Consider the following 19,788-nt stretch of genomic DNA (forward strand, 5'->3'; position numbering starts at 1 on the left):
TTTCGAAGTTATGGGAGTTCAAAAAAACTCCCATTACTTCGAAATTTGACCCTTGAGAAATCTGCCCCTATGTGTTGCTCCTCCTTGGATTCTATCATTTGCAGCAGAGCTCGGAGGAACATCTGATTCGTCCTCAAAACTTCTCTTCATTGAGTTGAAAGTTTCATCAAATACCGACTCAATGAGCAAATAGACTTCAGTAATGATTTCTTGAAGTTCTCTGCAGCAAAGAGATATAGCAGTGGGGTAAAGCAATAATTCATACAGGTCATGCATGGAAAGTAGAAAGTTATTTCCCTGTTTCTGTCTTGGCTTCTATACAGGTGTTATTGGTTCAAATCACCGCATAGATAATGGTGTGTGGCTCCGTTTCTTGCCCAGAGAAAAAAATTAACAATAAAGAATGAAAAATCAAAACAAAAGGAATAGTTTATAGAATGGTCTCTTACCAAGGTAAACCCCCAGTCCAAGGGCTTGCCAGACTTTTTTTGGAATATATAAAGCATTCAGATATAGGAAATAGGGATGCACCGAATCCACTTTTTTGGATTCGGCCGAACCCCCGAATCCTTCACGAAGGATTCAGCCCGAATACCGAACCGAATCCAAACCCTAATTTGCATATGCAATTAGGGGTGGGAAGGGGAAAACATTTTTTACTTCCTTGTTTTCTGACAAAAAGTCACGCAATTTCCCTCGCCGCCCCTAATTTGCATATGCAAATTAGGATTCGGTTCGGCTGGACAGAAGGATTCGGCCGATCCTGGATTCGGTGCATCCCTAATAGGAAGAGATCATTCAATAGTGAAGTAGTAGCCAAAAGTATAAATAAAATCATTTAATAGTGAAGTAGTAGCCAAGGGGCACATTTACTTAGCTGGAGTGAAGGAATAGAAGAAAAAAAACTTAGAATTTCGAATGTTTTTTTTGGCTACTTCGACCTTCGACTACGACTTCGAATCAAACGATTCGAACTAAAAATCGTTCGACTATTCGACCATTCGATTCGAACAATTTTTCCTTCGATCGATCGTAGGAAATGCGGTAATCCTTCGACTTCGATGTTCGATGTCGAAGGATTTAACTTCGATGGACGAATATCGAGGGTTAATTAACCCTCGATATTCGACCCTAAGTAAATGTGCACCCTAAAGTATGTAATAAAATGAAAAAAATCTTTACTAGGACATATATAAAGGTGGCCATACACGGGCCGATAAAAGCTGCCGACAGACCGTGTCGGCAGCTTATTGGCCAGTGTATGGGGCCCCGCGACGGGCTTCCCCGATCGAGATCTGGTCGAAAGTCGGCCAGATCTCGATCGGATGGGACAGAGAATCCCGTCGGATCGCGGCCGCATCTATTCGCTGATGCGGTCCCGCAATCCGACCGCCCGTTTGGGCATCGTTAGGATCCGATCGTTGGGCCCTAGGGCCCACGATCGGATCAGCCGATATTGCCCACCTCAAGGTGGGCATATCGGAGGGAGATCCGCTCGTTTGGCAACATCGCCAAACGACCGGATCTCTCCATGTATGGGCACTGTAAGAAAATTACCTGGGTCGCGGCGGCGTGGACGGCCGCCACGCCGCCGCGCTCCTTCTCCGTCGGCTTCTGGGTCCTAGTGCGCGCGCGGCGCGCATGCGCATTATTTAAAGGCACAGGCGCGCTGGCGTAATGACGTCAGCGCGCAATGGCGCGAATTTCAAACTGTATTTAAGCCCATTCATTGGTACTGCTGGTTGCCCGTGATAGGATTTATCCTGTGGTTTTGCCTGAAGCCTTGTGCTGTTTGTCCGTGTTTATTCTGCTAGTTATCCGGTTTTTGACCCCTGCCTGTTTCCTGACGACGCTCCCATCTGAATCCTGACCTGTGCCTGTTACCCGACTACTCTATTGCCTGAACCCCTTCTGCTTGATACCCGGTTTTGACCCTTGCCTGCCTGACGATCCTTGCTATCTGCCTGCCTCGACCCAGCCTGTCTGACTATCCTCTCTGCCTCATCCTTGCCTGTAACCGTGATCCTCGGCCCAAAAGACTCTAGATACTTGCCGTGCCCCATTGCCTGCCAGAACTCTAGCCTTGCCCACTTATAAGTCCAGGTGGCACCCCAGTAGGCGGAGGGCCTTCCCGAAGCCCAAAAGTGGTCACACATACTGGTGAAGAGAGCTCTGACCACGGTGCTTGGCTCTAGTTCTGGTATTGGGTGCCGGCCGTGACAGGCACCTTAAGCCTGACAAGTTTCATGCCTGGAGTGGGCACTTACTGAGCCTATAAGTAAGAGCCTAATCCAGGCATGAAACGCGTCAAGCTTATATATGTCCTAATAAAGAATTTTTAATATTATTACATACTTTTGGCTACTACTTCACTATTGGATGATCTCTTCCTATATCTGAATGCTTTATATGTTACTGGTTCAACTTGCCGTTTAAATTACTTCTCTCTTTGTTGGTTGGCAAAACATTTCCTTGTCGCCTCCAATAAAACCTGTTGTTATAAAGCCAGAGAAAGACAAATGCAGTGCAAAAGCCAGTGCATTGGGAATATACATGAAATTCTCAATAACAGGTTTCTATAGTCTATAAAAAGAGACGATTCCCATGTAACATGCTGATAGTGGCTGATAGAAAGGTTATAGTCTATCATGTATGAAAAGGGGAATTTTATATCTTTACTTTCTTTTTATTTTTTCAGTTTAATGCATACGGAAGTAGGTACCAGACACAAAGAAATCAGTCAGAATTACCTTCTCAGAATGACTCGTAGACGAAGATTTTTCTGATAAAGGGATTCCATTTCCGAAATGTTGTGCAAGAAGTGAAATGGCCTTACAGAGGAAGTTAAACTTCAAATAAACTTTAAGGGGGTTATTTATCAAAATCCATTTTCTCATGTTTTAAATAAAAATATAAAAAAAAGTCCAACCAAACTAGAATCCATGATTTACCCTTATTTATCATGAAAAAACCCATGAATAAATTGGATCGGGATAAAAGTGCGACTTTTTTGGATTAACACGTGAAAACCGTGACTTTTTTTGGATTGTCACGCGAAAAATCTGAATTTTGCGGATTTGACTCCCCAAAAAGTCCAAAAATGCAATTGCCCAGCGGGACAGGTAGGCCAGGGGGGAGGAGGGAGGGTGGGGCAACACAGAGGAGGGGGGGGAGGGTTTTTGCGCCGACTGGGTTTCCTTCTCCTTTAAAATGAAGATCAGTTGCAGATTGTTGGCTTGTCATGTTTCTCTAAATAAAACCTTAATTACACGCTGAATATTCTGCATCCCATTGATTACAATAATCGGCTTGAGTTGATGCACAGGCACAGATCACACGGAGATAATATTTAGCAGAACAGGGGATCAGATTTTTATTATTCATTAGACCCCTGGGTTCAGATATTATAAAAGGAAGAAATAAATAAAGTATTTTATTTCATTTCAATGTTGTAGTATAGGAAAGGAGAAAGCCAAAGCAGATATAACTGCTGTTTATTTACACAGCATGTTTCGGGTTTCAACCCATTTATCAAGTGTTAAATAACGAAATCCCAGGAAGTTACACCATCATTGACCTCCTCCACCTCCCCCTTTTTTGGCAGCATAATTGCACGTGTACTTATAAGTCTTACTTCATCTGTCCATATAAGTCCAGAATCCACAAAAAGTCGTTCATAAACAGGGGATTCACAAAGAAAGTCCAACTTTTTGTGAGATACAATCTATTTACTTATGTTATTAGTGATATTGGAACTTGATAGTTGGTACTGCGCTTCAAACCTACCGTGGGTATTAATACAGTGAAACATACAGATGGAGACACTTTTTTGTGTGTTTAATGAGCTGTAACACTACATAAGTGGCAGTAAGTGAGATATTTTAAGTGTCGCGTTTAGCGCAGTCACATGACTGCAATACCGGTTTTGACCACCAAGTGTTTTAAAGGAGACATACAGTATAGGATAAATGAAAAACCCCTAATTTTGTAGGCAGTTATGAGTAATATATGGCGTTGCTTTTACATGGTGCTCAAAATTAATATTATCTTTATTATCTATAGGAGCTCCCTATAGATGTAAATGAGGGGTGGGCGTGTCCTAATGGTCCCTGCCAGAAGCACAGTAGGAGGGGGACAGCCAATCACAGCCCTGCAGTCACACAAGCAAAGACAGGCTTTAGTTCCCTATCAGGTCCTGCTAGCTGCTGATTGGTTGCTGTTCCACAGTGCAGTGAACTGAGTGCCGTCGGCCCCCTGCACAGCCTGAGAATTCAGGGAGCTGGAAGAGAAGGGAGGGGATTATTCGCAGAAATATTCAATAAATCAGACTGAAACACTACTTTTTAACCACAATTCTTCTACATCTAAATGAGTATAATGCACTGGTACATTCTTATTTTTTATACAAAATGTCTCCTTTAAGGTGGTCATACACGTAGAGATCCGCTTGGCTGGCGATTTCACAAACGAGCAGATCTCTCCCCGATATGCCCATATTGAGGCACAGAATTCAGGGGTAGGACTGTGCAGGGGGGAGGCAAAGAGGGGGCGAACGGAGGGGGCCAGTGGGGACTTAACATTGTGGGGGGTTTAATTCTCCTTTGACAAAGTCATCACAACATCACCCGGCAGTGTGAACAGTGAACCTCACTATGAAGAACCCCCTACATTTCTTCAAATTAAACTTCTTTTCCTCTAGTCTGAAGGGGAGGCCTCTGGTACGTGATTCTCTTTATGGGTAAAAAGGTCCCCTGCTATTTGTCTATAATGTCCTCTAATGTACTTGTAAAGTCTAATCATGTCCCCTCACAAGTGCCTTTTTTCCAGAGAAAACAACCCCAACATTGACAGTCTCCCCTCATAATTTAACTCTTCCCTCCCTCTAACCAGTTTAGTTGCACTTAGTCTCTGCACTCTCTCCAGCTCATTTATATTTATTTTTACAAAGTCTCCCTTTATAATAGAGGGACAACACAGACAACTGAGGCATGAAAACAGCTTCATTTTTACTGCATATTACTTCATACTAAATGAAGAGGAAAAGTCACTGGTCTGTGGTGTGTAGCACTTTTACTGGAATAAATATATCAATCGTTATGTCAATATTATGAGTAAGAGGATATTTATCCTTCATTCAGCTTAATTGTTTTGTTATATAATGCTCTCTTTTAACTACTTAGTTTAATTTAATCTCTGGAACACAATGACCTCTGGATTTAGTTTTACCTGAACAGTTCAAGTTGCCTTGATTGTACCAAACACTTCTGTTATTAGATTAATATTATCTTTAAAAAATACCTCTTTATTGGAGCTCCCTATAGATCTGATGCAGTCCCTGTCCATGTTTCAAATGAGGGAAGGGCGTGTCCTAATCATCCTTGCTCGAAGAACAATAAGAAGGGAGCAGCCAATCACAGCCCTGAGATCTCTATTAAGTCTGCCTAACTTCTGATTGGTTCCTGTCCTACAATGCAGTGTGTTGAATGCCACCAACTCCCCTGCACAGCCTGGGAAAGGAGGCAGTAGAAAGTGGGAGGAACTAGTAGGGTTTTTGCAAACATTTTCAATAAACACATCCAAAAAATTATGAGAAGTACAATATGGGACCTGTTACCCAGAATGCTCAGGACCTGGGTTTTTCTGGATAATGGATCTTTCCATAATTTGGATCTCCATACCTTCAGTCTACTAGAAAATACTGTAAACATTAAATAAACCCAATAGGCTGGTTTTGAGGATTCGTTATAGTTAGTTTGAACCAAGTACAAGATATTGTTTTATTATTACTGAGAAAAAGGAAATAATTTTAAAAAAATTGTATTATTTGATTGTAATGGAGTCTATGTGAGATGTCCTTTTTTTAATTTGTTCCTGAATTTTCAGGCTAATTCCAGAAACTTCCATATAGAGTAGGGACCTCTTCCATTGACTTCTATACAACCTCTGTAGGTCTGAGATGTCGGATTTTACAATTCAGACTTTTTCCATCCTTGGGGTATAATAAATCTCGAAACATTTGAGTTTTTTTTTTTCCACTAAAAATTCGGATTTTATACAAAAAAAACCCTCACATTTTTTGGGATTCATGAGTTTTGGATGTGATTTGAGAAAATTGTGGCAAAACCCCACACATTACAAAATTATTATTTAAGAATTTAAGTTTTTCACTTCAAATAGAAAAAAAATGAATGAGAACATTTGGCAACTAAAACTTGAACAATGTTATTGTGGCAATCGAGTTTTATTGATTTAAGTGTTTCTGTAAACATGCTATTGGTGTATTGGTGTATTGTGTATACAAAAAATTGAAATTCAAAAAAAGTGAAAATCAGTTTCCTTGTGTGTGTTTCTTTGCAAATGACAATTTTTCCCCTATAGCTCTCCAATCTAGGATTTAACCTTTTTTAGTGTCGCCATACACCAAATCTATGAAATAGGTAGAGTGGGCACCACTAAATTATGTTTGATGTCACTAAAATAGTTCCATGTTTCTGGCTTTTTGTTCTCTGCTGTGCATTGGATTTGTCCACCATAAAAAAAAAAGCTTCTTTAGAGAGAATCTTTCCACACTTCATTCACTCTGCCATAGCCCATGTACCCACTATGCCCAAAATACTCCAAGACAAGTCCTGGTCCTTTGGGAGCTTGCATTCTGGACAATTGAATGTAGACAGGCTCCCACTAGGACTGTTTGCCCCAACAAAACTTCTGTTGCCCGCTGATGGTGGCATTTTCTTGACGCAAAGGAAAATTTCCTGGCGATCAGGAAAGTGCTAATGAATACAGTAGATGTTTTAGTTTGGAAGAATGCATATGACTGCTTTTGAAGAAGATCATTTTCAATGGGTGTTAGTAATCAGTGCAATTCGGCATCAGTGTTAAATACTAACACCTGTCCATCTACTTAACCCTTGAAAAAGAGCAAGTAATACTGGCTGCATTACTGTGATTAATATATTACACATCAAGAAAAGGAATGCTATGAGTTTTTGGGTGAGATACGTAGATTTCAGAATTGCTTCTCAAACCGTTTAACTGATATTCATGATATTATGGCAAAAGTACTGGCTTGACCAGTCAATTGATTTAAGAGACAGCAATGGCTGTGAAGCTATTCACTTTAGGAACTCACAGCAATGTGGTTTGGTTAGAGTTGCAGTATGTTGCAGCTTTCATGCATCTCCATTGCTTGGACAGAGTATCCATTCCCCCAGTTCAAGGGTTCACATAAAAATCATGGTGAAATAGTATCTTGTTTACAAGTTACAAAGCATATGCAATTCATTTGTATGCCTGTTACATTCTTAGTTAATTCCCTTTTATTTTTACCCCCCAATAGGAGGTTCATCCCTTGACTAAATCTGCACCATGAACTCCACAATGGACTCAGAAGATGCTGAGCTACGTCATATCATGCAGGTGCTGGTCACTGTGATCTTCAGCTTTATTTTCCTGCTGGGAATGATGGGCAATGGCACTGTAATTTGGATCACAAGTTGCCGCCTTCGAAGGACAATCAACACAGTTTGGTTTTTCAACCTGGCACTGGCTGATTTTATTTCCACTTTCCTGGTTCTGGTCACCGTACTTTATTTGCTACTGGACTTGCACTGGCCATTTGGCCCCATTCTTTGCAAGTTAGTCAACTGCATTTTTGGACTCAGTATCTATGCCAGTATTCTCCTGCTCACTGCAATTAGTATTGACCGGTGTGTGTTTGTCCTCTTCCCGGTATGGTGTCAAAATTATCGTAATCCAAGGTTGGCAGCCATTACATGCTTAGTCATTTGGGTTCTTTCCGTGGCTCTAGTTCCTGGCTCCTACACCTTATCAGAGATGTCCACAGAGAAGAACCGAAGTTCTTGCAAAAACCTTGATGTTTTTGAAGATTGGGAAAAAAGGGAGGCTGGTATCTTCACCGTTTGCATCTTCCTTTACCAATTTTTGGTTCCCCTGAGTATAATACTTATTTCATATACAATCCTCCTACTTACTCTTCACAAGAAAAAACTTAACAGGTCTAGCAAACCTTTGCTTGTTGTTACAGGGGTGGTTTTCTCCTTTTTTTTATGTTGGCTTCCCTATCACGCTTTGGCAATGGCCCGTGTTTTCCTAGGGGGGCTTCCACTTTGGGTCAGTCTGGTTGGTGTGCCACTGTCCAAATGCTTGGCAATGTTTAACAGCTGCATTAATCCAATACTCTATGTTTTTGTTGGTCGAGAGTTTAAAGATGAAGTTAAGCGATCAATAACACAAGTTTTTAAAGCTGCTTTTGAAGAACTGCCCCAGTAAAGCATCAAGTTTCAACTGAAAATTGTTGTAGCCATTTGACAAATGGAATAGCCAAAGAGGACTACAGGGTAAATATTTAGGATAACATTCAATATCCTTGAGCCTCAATATGTTGCTATGAACACTTACAAATGAATGAGGTATTGCGGCTAATGGCATTGGAAATCCAAGAAATATTGGGTTCAACTGTTTCCACATGGCAGCTCTGGAAAATACAAGGAAAGACATTAATAAAATATACACTATTTATGTTGATTACCAGAAAGGATTTTACTATTGACCATAAGAAATTTTAGTATCCTGATATAGCAAACTAATTTCTTTTCATGAATAAAGTGGATAGCATAGTGGCTAAAAAAATGAAGGCAGGGAAAAAAACGTTACGTGTGTTATATGTGTGATGTTATCACACCGTGGCATTGATCCTCCCTTCAGTATTGTTCATAAAAACATCTTGTTAAATCCTTGTTATAGTGATATGAGCTTAACATTGTAAAGTGTCCAATGTATCGTGTTTGCAGGTCTCTGTGTCTAATGCTTGTTTCAAGAATAGGAGACTATTAAAAGCTCATCTAGGACATGCTTGAGCTTGAGGAACCTAATTGTGATATCATACATGTGCAGCGTTTCTATTGTGTTTTCATCTACAAATGAAAGTCATAACAAGGAATATTTACTTTCTTTATGTGATAGTAGGACATAGTATCAGTATTACTTTACACATATTGATGATTACTGGCCTTTAGGTAACTTCAAGTAGACATGTCTTATAATTGTCTATTATTCTCTGACATTAATTAGGAGGCATTTTTCCCCACTCCTCCATTAAGACTTTTTTCAACCTTCTGTATGAGAGGATTCTTGCATGCACAGCCCATTTCACTACAACCTACAGCATCGTAATGGGATTTAGATACAAACTTTGGCTTGGCCATTCCAGGACCCTTCATTTCTTTTTTTCAGCCTTCGCTGAAATGTTTAGGTCATTGTTATGTTGCACTTTAGTCCACTTTATCTCACATTATCCTAAAACATCCTCTTATAACAATAAATTTATAGTAGATTCAGTAATGTTGATCTGTTGAATCAAAGCACCAGGGTTAGATTAGTTGGAGGAAATTTGACTGCTTTCTAAACTAAAAGCTGTTGGGCTTAATGAAGTCGTTTGCACATGGATAGGAAACTGGCTACAGGATCGAGTGGTTGTTAATGGTACATTCTCTACTTGGAGTCAGGCCCAGATTTGCGGCAAGGCCGCATAGGCCCGGGCCTAGGGCGGCAAAAAAATAGGGGCGGCATGCCGCACAGCCGCATTATGGGAACGTGTGCGTCCCCATTCAATTACAGCAGCTGCGCCGGCGTTTTTTCGCAGGCGCGCTGGGAAGGGGAGGTGGGCGCTAGGACAGCGCGGCCGCCTGGTCGGACCGCACGGCCTAGGGGCGCCACCCATTGAAATCCGGCGCTGCTTGGAGTAAAGGTCTCAGTGGGGTCCCTCAGGGCTCGGTATTGGGTACACTTTTATTTTCTTGTTCATTAATGACTTAGGGAGGGTATTGTAAGTTATATATCAGAGTTTGCAGATGACAAAAAACTAGGCAGCCCAATTAATTCCATCCAGGATGTGGCATCTTGCAGCAGGATCTTGGTAAACTGGCAATCTGGGCAGCAAAGTGGCAAATGAGATTCAATGTTGTATAATGTAAAATCATGTACCTGGGATACAAAATATCCACTACCCTTAATGGAACTGCACTAGGCAAATCCATAATGGAAATGGAGATCCGAATCATTGTAGATAATATACTTGGCTGTGGCAGAGCACTGGTAAGGCCCCATCTAGAAAATGCCATACAGTTTTGGTCTACAGCTCTCAAACAAGATATTAAAGAATTAGAAAGGATCCAGACAAGGACAACTAAGCTGGTAAAAGGTATGGAAATGCTTAGCTATGAGGAAAGACTGGCCAAGTTGGGGTTGTTCACTCTGGAGAAGAGGCGCTTGAGGGGGTGATATAACTATGTATAAATATATAAGGGGATCATATAATAATCTCTCTAATGTTTTATTTACCAGTAGGTCTTTCCAGCTGACACAAGGTCACCCATTCCGATTAGAAGAAAAGAGGTTCCAGCTAAATATTGGGAATGGGTTTGTTACAGTGAGAGCTGTGAAGATGTGGAATTGTCTCCCTGAATCAGTGGTACAGGCTGATACATTAGATAGGTATAAGAAGGGGTTGGATGGTGTTTAGCAAGTGAGGGAATACAGGGATATGGGAGATAGCTCATAGTACAAGTTGATCCAGGGACTGGTCCCATTGCCATCTTGGAGTCAGGAAGGAATTTTTCCCCCCACTGAGGCAAATTGGAGAGACTTCAAATGTTTTCTTCCTCTGGATCAACTAGCAGTTAGACAGGTTATACATAGACATAAAAGGTTGAACTAGATGGACTTGTCTTTTTTCAGCATAACTTACTATGTTACTATGTAAGTTCAGTATGCATTTGGGTGAGCTTTGCACGATAGTAGATACTGAGTTTAGCAGCATTTTAAAGATGTAAGCCTGTTTTAAACAAAATTTCAGGGAGGCAGTCAACTAAAACTAGAGAAACTATCTAAAATAATTAAAACTAATGGCATATAATACAGTATGTATATGATATATATTGATAGAAGATTACTAGAGGTAGGTCATTCTCTTTAATTAATTGAGGAAAGCTTTATTAGCATGGAATATAAATCCATGCAAGCTTAGATTTACAGAGCAATCACTGCATTTGTAGAGCGAGGTCACCAATCGAGCGGATCTCTCCCCTATTGGGCTGATCCGATCGCGGGCTCTAGTGGCCAACGATCGGATCACAGCGAGTAGAATACAGGCAGTTGGATTGAGGGTCGCATAAACAAACCAATGTGGTCCTCGATCTGATAGGATTTTTAAACCTGCCCGATCAACATCTGTCTGACTATGATCCGGTTTTCGATCATAGCCAGACAGATGTTGATCGGGCAGGTTTAAAAATCCTATCAGATCGAGGGAGGAGGGTGCCCATACACTACCCAATAAACTGCCGTCTTAATCTGCTAGCAGTTTATATCTGCTTTTGTATAGTGACCATATTTTTTTTTTTTTTACCTAATTATAGTCATATACGTAGTTCAAAGTACAGTAAATTTAGAATCAGCCCACACCAAAAGAACCCCACAAGTTACCCTCTTCTACACCAAATATGCTACCGCCTTATAGGAAAACACAATCTGAGGACTGATAAGAACCACTTGCTGAAACATCTCGCCCATATCTCATAATTTGAATACATATATTTCACGGTTGCGAATTGTAAAACACAGTTGTTGCTCTTAGAAGATGGGCTCTGCCTTACTGAATTCTAAAATAATAAAAGCCTATTTTGCTGTAGCAGTCAAGAGGTACAGTAACCAAAACTAAGAGAGAGACAATTTAGCTGGGAGGTGTGAGATTAGCAGACCACAGGGGACAGAAAAGGAAGTAAAAAAGAAATGAAGGGGGCATTAATAATAGACAAGATAAATGAGTCTTTTATGATCACACAACTTGGTAACCTTTTGTGCCCAGCAAAATTCCATTCTTTAAATGTACTTGTGTTCATAGTTGCTTTGAAGGCCATTTGTTCATTCCAAAAATTGTGTGCAAGTGCTTCTATTGACACAGAAGAACCCTGAAACTACCACCTTCATCTAATCTAGCAGTAGCTCCTGAGTTTCCACACCTGCCTGTCAATAAACAAGACAACTAAATATGTGCAACTGTGTCAGGTGCATCAGCCTGTCACAACCACAATTATGTTGAAATCATGGGGAAAACCAATGCATTTGACCCATGAAATGTGAACAGTGTGGAGAAAAGAAGCAAAATGTGAAAGGAGAACATCATGTATAATTTGGAAAAGAAGTAGGAGGGAAAAAAAGTGAAATAAACTGAAAACACTTATAGGAAAGAAGAACAACCAACCCACGCCCCATTTTAACATCCAAATGAATGAGAGATGCTACAAAGAGCACATTTTTAATTAATTTCCAGATTTTTGTTAAAAAAGGTCTTGCAAATTTGTAGTTTGGTATTTTCCCATTTTTACGCACTCTGAATTCTTTAGAAAGTGTAGTTTCTAAAAATACATGGTTTTGAGGAACTGTTAGAAGCTTTCGAAACACAAAAATCACTGGAAGTCCATTTTGTTTGTAGGAACGGAAGTCAGCCATGGAATAATTTGTGTGAGCTATTTATATTTTGGGTTCTCCACATTGCACAATGTCAAAACATGAGATAAAAATATGATGCTTGTACAAAGTTACATATTTGCGTGTGTGGCAAAAGTTTGTGAGCCTCACAGATTCTCAGTTAATTTAAAATGAAAATTAAAGTGTTAAAGTGTTTAAAGAAATCAGGTCTCTTTAGTATCCAAATGTGATTTTAACAACACAGGTATGACGAGGTTTCACGAGTTGAGCAAAGAACTGCAAAAGAAAAAAATGATGCTCACCAAGCTAGAAAAAGTTTGAAGACTATTTGTAAAAAATCTGGACTCCACCAGCCAACTGCCAGTCAGATTTTGTACACATGGCATCCAAGTTTTCATAAAAACCCTAGCATTTAATATTTTCTTTCCCCAAGAAACTACAGGAAGGAAGATATAGTTTTGAGTTGCAATTTTGGAAACTATCTAGAAACTAATACAGGATCTGTAATTTCTACCCAGAAAAAAATGGATTGAGTTGCTTTTTGGAAATTTTCTAGAAACTAATACAGAATCTGTCAATTCTAAAAAAAAAAATGGTTTCAAGGCAATGGGCAAATTCACTAACCTCTGGAAATTTGGCAGCGTCGGCTTTGCTCACATCACCACACTTCGCCAGACGAAAATATGCCAGGACAACGCTAATTCACAAAATGCGAAGTTGCGTCCAGGGCGCTGAACGATGGCAAAGTTTCGCTAGTGTTAATTCGGAAAGCAAAGCGGAGTTGTGCTAGGGTTGGCTAATTTGCATACGGAGGGAAGTTAAATTTAAATGGACGTATATGTTGCAGCAAATACATTACATTACACAAGTCCGGGAAACCTTGATGAAATAAAATAAAGTTGTTATAATGACCTACACATGAGCCTAGTGTATAGTTTATGTGCCATATGTTAGGAAATGTAGGGGGGAAGCCTGGTACCCCAAAAAAAATTACGATCTTTTTGCAGCCTATCACCCTGAAAAACGGAAAAGTCGCCAGCGTTTTTTAGGACTTTCAAACTATCTACTCTATTGCACTTCACTTGGTCTGAGGTGGCGAAGGCAAGTCTGGCGCAAGAGATAGCGTTCAGTAAAATCCGCATCTTAGTGAATTTGCGTAGTTACGTCCGACTTCGTTAGAGTGCGAAGTAGCGCTACAGTCTATCGCCTAGCAAATTGACGCCAGCGTTAGTCACTTCGCCTTTTAGTAAATTTGCCTCTATGTCTTTAAATGTGTAGTATCAATTTACCCACATATTAACCTGGCTTTTAGGTTATGTTCTCTTGTGGGAGATGTAATGCTGTATATTTCGTGCTATGTGTAATTTTGCAAAAACAAAACATTTTGATCGGACACCCCAATCTTCTGACCTGCCAATAACCATTCAGATTAAATAAAGTAGTAAAAGAACAAATCAGGCGATGTTCTATCGTACGAAAGTTATGTTCGACGGTCTAGTCACAGTCACCCATTGATATGGTCAGATACAATACATGCAGAGAAATTATCATCAGCCGTAAGAAATCTTTTTAACCTGCCCCTCCGACTAAACGACATTGTACGAAACTTCGATACAGACTTGTTCATAGCAGTCACTCCTCACTAATAAGAGAAAGCAATACTTATCTCTCTCCCAATGCATTGCTGCCTCATTCACCAATCACTGGGCATATCAAGTTTTTTTTGCACGGCTCTCACTCTCCGGTTATCTTCCATGAATTCATGAAATAAAATATATTCTGTTATTTAAGATGGGTGTGAACAGCAGGTGATTGGCCCAGATGGCAAATAATATTTAGGGGATTTATCAAAATCCAAATGTATTTGATTTTTTTAATTAAAAAAGTCTGAACAACCCAAGAGACGATTTTACCTTATTTATTGATAAAAAAAAAAAAAATTGGGGAAAAACTCAATAAAATCGAGCGGAAATCCGAATCATACCATTTTTTGGATTTCATTCCCGAATCGGGAGGTTTGAGATGGCCGATTTTTAGATTCTGACTTTTTGCAGCTTCGAAATATAGTAAATCTCGAAAAATTCAAGGTTTCTTTTCCACTAAAAATTAGGATTTTATAGTAAAAAAAATAAATATTTTTTTTTCCAGTTTTTAGCATTTGGACTTAAATAACCCCCTAATTGTGAGTACAAATGCAGAGTGCTAGTTCAAGAGGCACTGTTGAGACAACTTTTAATGCTATATTTTAAGGATGCACTGCATCCAGGAATTGTTTGAATCTTTTCTAATTCAGTCGAATCCCAAGTGGTCAGTGGAGCCAATTCCAAACCTTTCTGGCTCACCCGAGTGTTCTTAGCTGTGATCCTTCATGTGTTCTACCACAGGGGAAGACCATGTACTTCCTATTTGTAATTCCTGGGGTGCAGGCAATGCAACATTTTGGGGCAGATTTATCAAGGGTCGAATTTCAAAGTAATGGGAGTTTTTTTTAACTCCCATAACTTTGAATGAAAAAAGACCAACCAAAATGTATTTTAAAAAAATCTAAGCTTTTTTTCTGCTGGTGAATAGACTGTATTCGATCGTTTGAATCGAAGTAAGATCGTATGCGATTTGAAGTATTTAAATTCCACCAATTGACTCCAAATAGGTTCTAGGTGGTCCCCCATAGGTTAAAACAGCAATTCGGCAGGTTTTAGATGGTGAATGTTCGAAGAAGACGTTTTAAAGAGACAGTACATTTCGAAATTCATTTTTTTTTCAAATTCTAATGAAATTTGGACAATTCCCTAGTTGAAGTACACAAAAATAGTTCCTAATTTGAATTATTTTACTTTGAATTTTCAATTCAACCATTGATAAATCTTCCCCTATGAGTTATACCTGCTTTCAGCACATGCCTGTGCCACAGGGAGTACAAAATAATAGAATAGGCTGGGCTTTTTCTCTTCCTCTGTTTTCCTGCAGTGGAAAGCTTGATCAGCTCACTGCAGAGGAACACTCTTGTTGAAGAGCCCATAATTGCAAATATCCCCCCAATTTCTTTAACCTGCATCTTGACAGGTTTTAGTTGCCCAGAATTAATTTTTTTACAGTTTTTTTATGTAAAACATGCAACCACATAAAACAAGTCGCAAAGATCATTTTTGCAGAGAATTATATGAAACTGCTGCAAAATACAACCACATAAATTATTATATCATATGGCTTTAAAGGGCAACTGGACATGAGAATGTATTTATTTAAAATTTGCAAACAAGGATTTGAATTCATTTCAGGATTCAGCCAAATTTGTTGGGAATTCAGCATTAAGTTGGATTTAATTTTGGATTTAATCTATCACGTATATACATTATATTATACATTATATTTTCCTGTTAAAAAATCAAATGAATTTGTTAGTAACTAAAATTTGTAGAGTAACTAACATGCAAACAAATTCAGACATAGCTAGAATGTTTATATTGTTAATAAGTATATCATTTACTTAGGCAGTAAAGGAGTGAGGAGTTTCCCAAATGTCTATTTTTGGAGAGGGGGAGGGGATATCTTAAATAGCTACATCTTGTGTTAGATGAATAAAAGTGTTATGACTAGACATGCTACATTTAGGAGATTAATTATTACAGTCCGAATGCTAAAAACACTAAAAATTCAAGTTTTTTTACTATAAAATCAGAAATTTTAGTGGGAAAAAAACCTAATTTTTTTGAGATCTATTATACCCTGAGGATACAAAAAGTCAGAATACAAAAATTCAACATCTAAGACCTGCCGAGGTTGTATATAAGTCAATAGGAGAAGTCCCTATCCTACAGTATTTGGAGGTCTCTGTGGTCTACGGTGGAATTAGCCCGAAAAATCCAACTATTTTGGGGTTTTGGCCAAAAATTCAAAAATATTCAGTATTTCCCTGATTCGATTAAATCAAGCCCTTTTAAAAGGTGAAATCGTGGATTCTAGTTTGGTTGAAGTTTTTTAAATGAAATTTGGAAAAATTCAGTTTGTGATAAATAACCCCCTCAATGATTGCTTCTCAGTGATGCCAAGTAGGTATTTGTTCACATATTCTTCCTTGATCATTTATTAAGTTGTTTTCATGCAGTGCTGAATATTCTCTGTCGTTTAGCCGCATACATGTTTTTTTAAGGCTAATTTAGCGCAGACTGCTGGTTCTGGTACTAAGGTCCATTTTTTATGGAATCACAGAAAAGTTGGAGACTAAAAACATGCAGATTAATTAAAGTAGATTGTTTTTACAAACACGTTTTCAGAAGAATGAAACAATGTAAGTGCTGTTTAGAAGGGATATGTCATTTTATGATAGATATTAGCTTTAAATAAACAAACAATTCTATAAGTTTATGCCTTTCACGTTATGGCCGTAAAATCGGTCAAGATGGCCAGGCTCACTTTCTGTCAGTCTGCGACTCTGTTGCCAGGCAGTCGGTAGAGGTCTTCGGACTTCTTGGCTTCAAGGAACTCATCTTCAAGGCCTTTAAAGATGTCCACAGGAGCTCACCATCTTGGGTTTGTAAGGCCATCTTCTGAGTGTCAGTGTGCTCCGGGCACGTGTTGAGAAGCTAAGCTTAGGGGTTGCCGGAAATCAGCACAAAATGAGTTTTGTCTATCATAGAACACAATGCTACAGGGTTGCCTACAAAATTCAGAAACAAAATGCACTGGCTTCTGAGCTGCCATGTAGTGTGAATCAAATGATTACTAATTAGCCTTCTATCTTTGTATGTTTTGAGTTGGTCCCTAACCTCAGGCAACCAAGAACTCAGGGCATGCAATGTGGTTGTCTGGGGTTGGGAAACCCAAATGCATAATGTTTTTAGCCCAATTCTTTTTAAACTTAACTTTTCTTACGGTCCATGTTGCCTATACACTTCCTTATATTTAAAATGACAATATTTGCCAGATACAAACTTTAGTTACTCATAGTTTGAAGCCTGTTAGTAAAAACACTAAGGTGGCTATTTATCAAAATCCACATTTATCTCATTATTTTCTGAAAGCTACTCCGACCAAATCTCCCCTTACTTAGCACTACTTTTTTCCTTAAAATAATTCCAGAGCAGGAAAAAAATAGAGCAAAATTTAAACCATACAAGTTTTTCGGATTCTGAAAACCACAAAATCTTCGGATTATTGCACGAAATCCAGCGCAGATCAGGATATCTTCGGGACATCTCCCATTGACTTATATACAACCTCGGCAGGTTTGAGATGCCGGATTTTCAGACTTTTTCCATCCTCTGGGGGGTTTTTTTCAATAAAAATTCAGATTTTATAGTAGAAATTTTTTTTTTTTTTTCGAGTTTTGGCATAAATAACTCCATAAGAAATATTCCAGGGTTAACGACTAAAGAAACCTTCCTACAAACAATGGTACATTACATACAGAAATATTTAGTGTTTTTTATTGGTTATAAAAAAAAAATACAAACAATAAGTTGATGTATATAAGTAAGAGGCAATTTCAATTTACTTACATCAGCTCGATGGGCGGGAAAAACTCGGAAACTTATGAAAAATCAAACAAAAATTCAAATCGTACAATTTTTTCAGATTCTCGAAAACCAAAAAATCAGCGCAGATCAGGATATCTTCGGGACATCTCCCATTGACTTATATAAAACCTCGGCAGGTTTGACATGCCAGATTTTCATATTAAGACTTTTCTTTCCATCCTCTGGGTTTTTTTTTTTCAATAAAAATTCGATTTTATATATTACATACCATACAGAAAGTGTTTTTATTGGTTATAAAAAAAAACATAAATCAATAAGTTGATGTATATAAGTAAGAGGCAATTTCAATTTACTTACATCAGCTCGATGGGCGGGAAAAACTAGGAAAATGATGAAAAAACTGACAAAAATTCAAATTGTACAAATTTTTAGAATTCTCCGCCCCAAAAACCAAAAAATCAGCGCAGATCAGGATATCTTCGGGACATCTCCCACTGACTTATATAAAACCTCGGCAGGTTTGAGATGCCGGATATTCAGATTCAAACTTTTTCCATCCTCTGGGTTTTGGTTTTTTTTTTAATAAAAATGGTGGATTTTTTAGTAAAAAAAATAAACTTGGATTTTTGGAGTTTTAGGCATAAATAACCCCCTAAATGAAAAGAAATATTCCAGGGTTAACTACTAAAGAAACCTTCCTACAAACAATGGTACATTACATACAGAAATATTTAGTGTTTTTATTGGTTAAAAAAAAAGAAGAAAAACAACTTTAAAAGTTAATGTATATAAGTAAGAGGCAATTTCAATTTACTTACATCAGCTCAAGTGCATAAAGACTTAATACATGTATGAATCCATAACTTGTTTCCACGCACACAGAAAGCTGCCATGTTTTTCTGTAGTAGGGTATAAACAAAGCAGCCCTGAAAATGTTATGATGCCCCCCACCCCCTCGACATGTCCCTGGGACATAAAAACAGCATGTTGGGGTTAAAAGCCACAGCCAGTTACAATTTATTGATAATAACGTTCAGTAGTGAAGAGGGAGATAGGGAGCCATCCAGACGGCTGTGTGATGAGAGGAAAACGAGACCGCACTGAAAAGATGGATTTCTGGTGCAGCCATGAGAAGAAACACGAGCAGGTGATAGAGAAGGTTCATGGCGAGTGTCTGTTAATGGCTGTCCTCATGCCAAAGCCAGCACTGTGGGGAGAAAAACACACGGGCGTTATTTCCGTATTCTATACAAGATCTTAACTGAGCTGGAATGTGATTGGAAGTCGACAAACCTGTGAGGGCTTCCTGTGCAAAATACTTCACGTCTACATCTTGATCTTGTGTTAATTTCTCCAGCACTGGTTTCACTTCGTTCTGTAGGGTGCTGGAACATAGAAAACAAACTGTAAACGGGGGTAGCAATATAACAAGCAACAATGTGCTTCGGGGAATTTCTGCATCGCAGGTAACAACCCTCCATCGCAATTGATATAAGAAGAAAATTTAGCAGAAGCTGAAGAATATACAGTATATACCTGCGCTACAAGGGCTGTGCTACATTTAAAGGGCACCAATCATGACCAAAATCATTCCCTAAGTAAATACACTATGTGAAAGTTCAAGAAATCCGATTTTTAAAACAGTTAGAATTGTTTGTATAATGTAAATGATCAGCTCACTATTCCTTCTGCAAGATCTCCCCTATCTCCCCTGCAGTTCTAGCTGAGGCAGCCATCTTGGATTTCACTGGCTCCTCCTACCTATATCTTCCCAGCCAACTGTAGCTCTGAAATCTCGCAC

At 38.9% G+C, this 19,788-nt stretch overlaps 2 protein-coding genes across 2 annotated transcripts in view; one reads left to right on the forward strand and one right to left on the reverse strand.

Moving 5' to 3' along the window:
• LOC108705487 (chemokine-like receptor 1) overlaps nt 1-8,317 on the forward strand; it is a 112,675-nt gene extending 104,358 nt beyond the window's left edge. The window contains exon 4 of the mRNA XM_041571689.1: nt 7,340-8,317. Coding sequence (XP_041427623.1) covers nt 7,369-8,292 — 924 coding nt within the window. The 5' untranslated portion in view covers nt 7,340-7,368 and the 3' untranslated portion in view covers nt 8,293-8,317. The remainder of the gene's footprint in view (nt 1-7,339) is intronic.
• A 10,396-nt stretch (nt 8,318-18,713) lies between these two features.
• ppp2r1a.S (protein phosphatase 2 regulatory subunit A, alpha S homeolog) overlaps nt 18,714-19,788 on the reverse strand; it is a 37,390-nt gene continuing 36,315 nt past the window's right edge. The window contains 2 exon segments of the mRNA NM_001087562.1: nt 18,714-19,194; nt 19,281-19,372. Coding sequence (NP_001081031.1) covers nt 19,178-19,194; nt 19,281-19,372 — 109 coding nt within the window. The 3' untranslated portion in view covers nt 18,714-19,177.

Source organism: Xenopus laevis, chromosome 7S (genome assembly GCF_017654675.1).
Source record: "Xenopus laevis strain J_2021 chromosome 7S, Xenopus_laevis_v10.1, whole genome shotgun sequence".
Lineage (NCBI taxonomy): Eukaryota > Metazoa > Chordata > Amphibia > Anura > Pipidae > Xenopus > Xenopus laevis.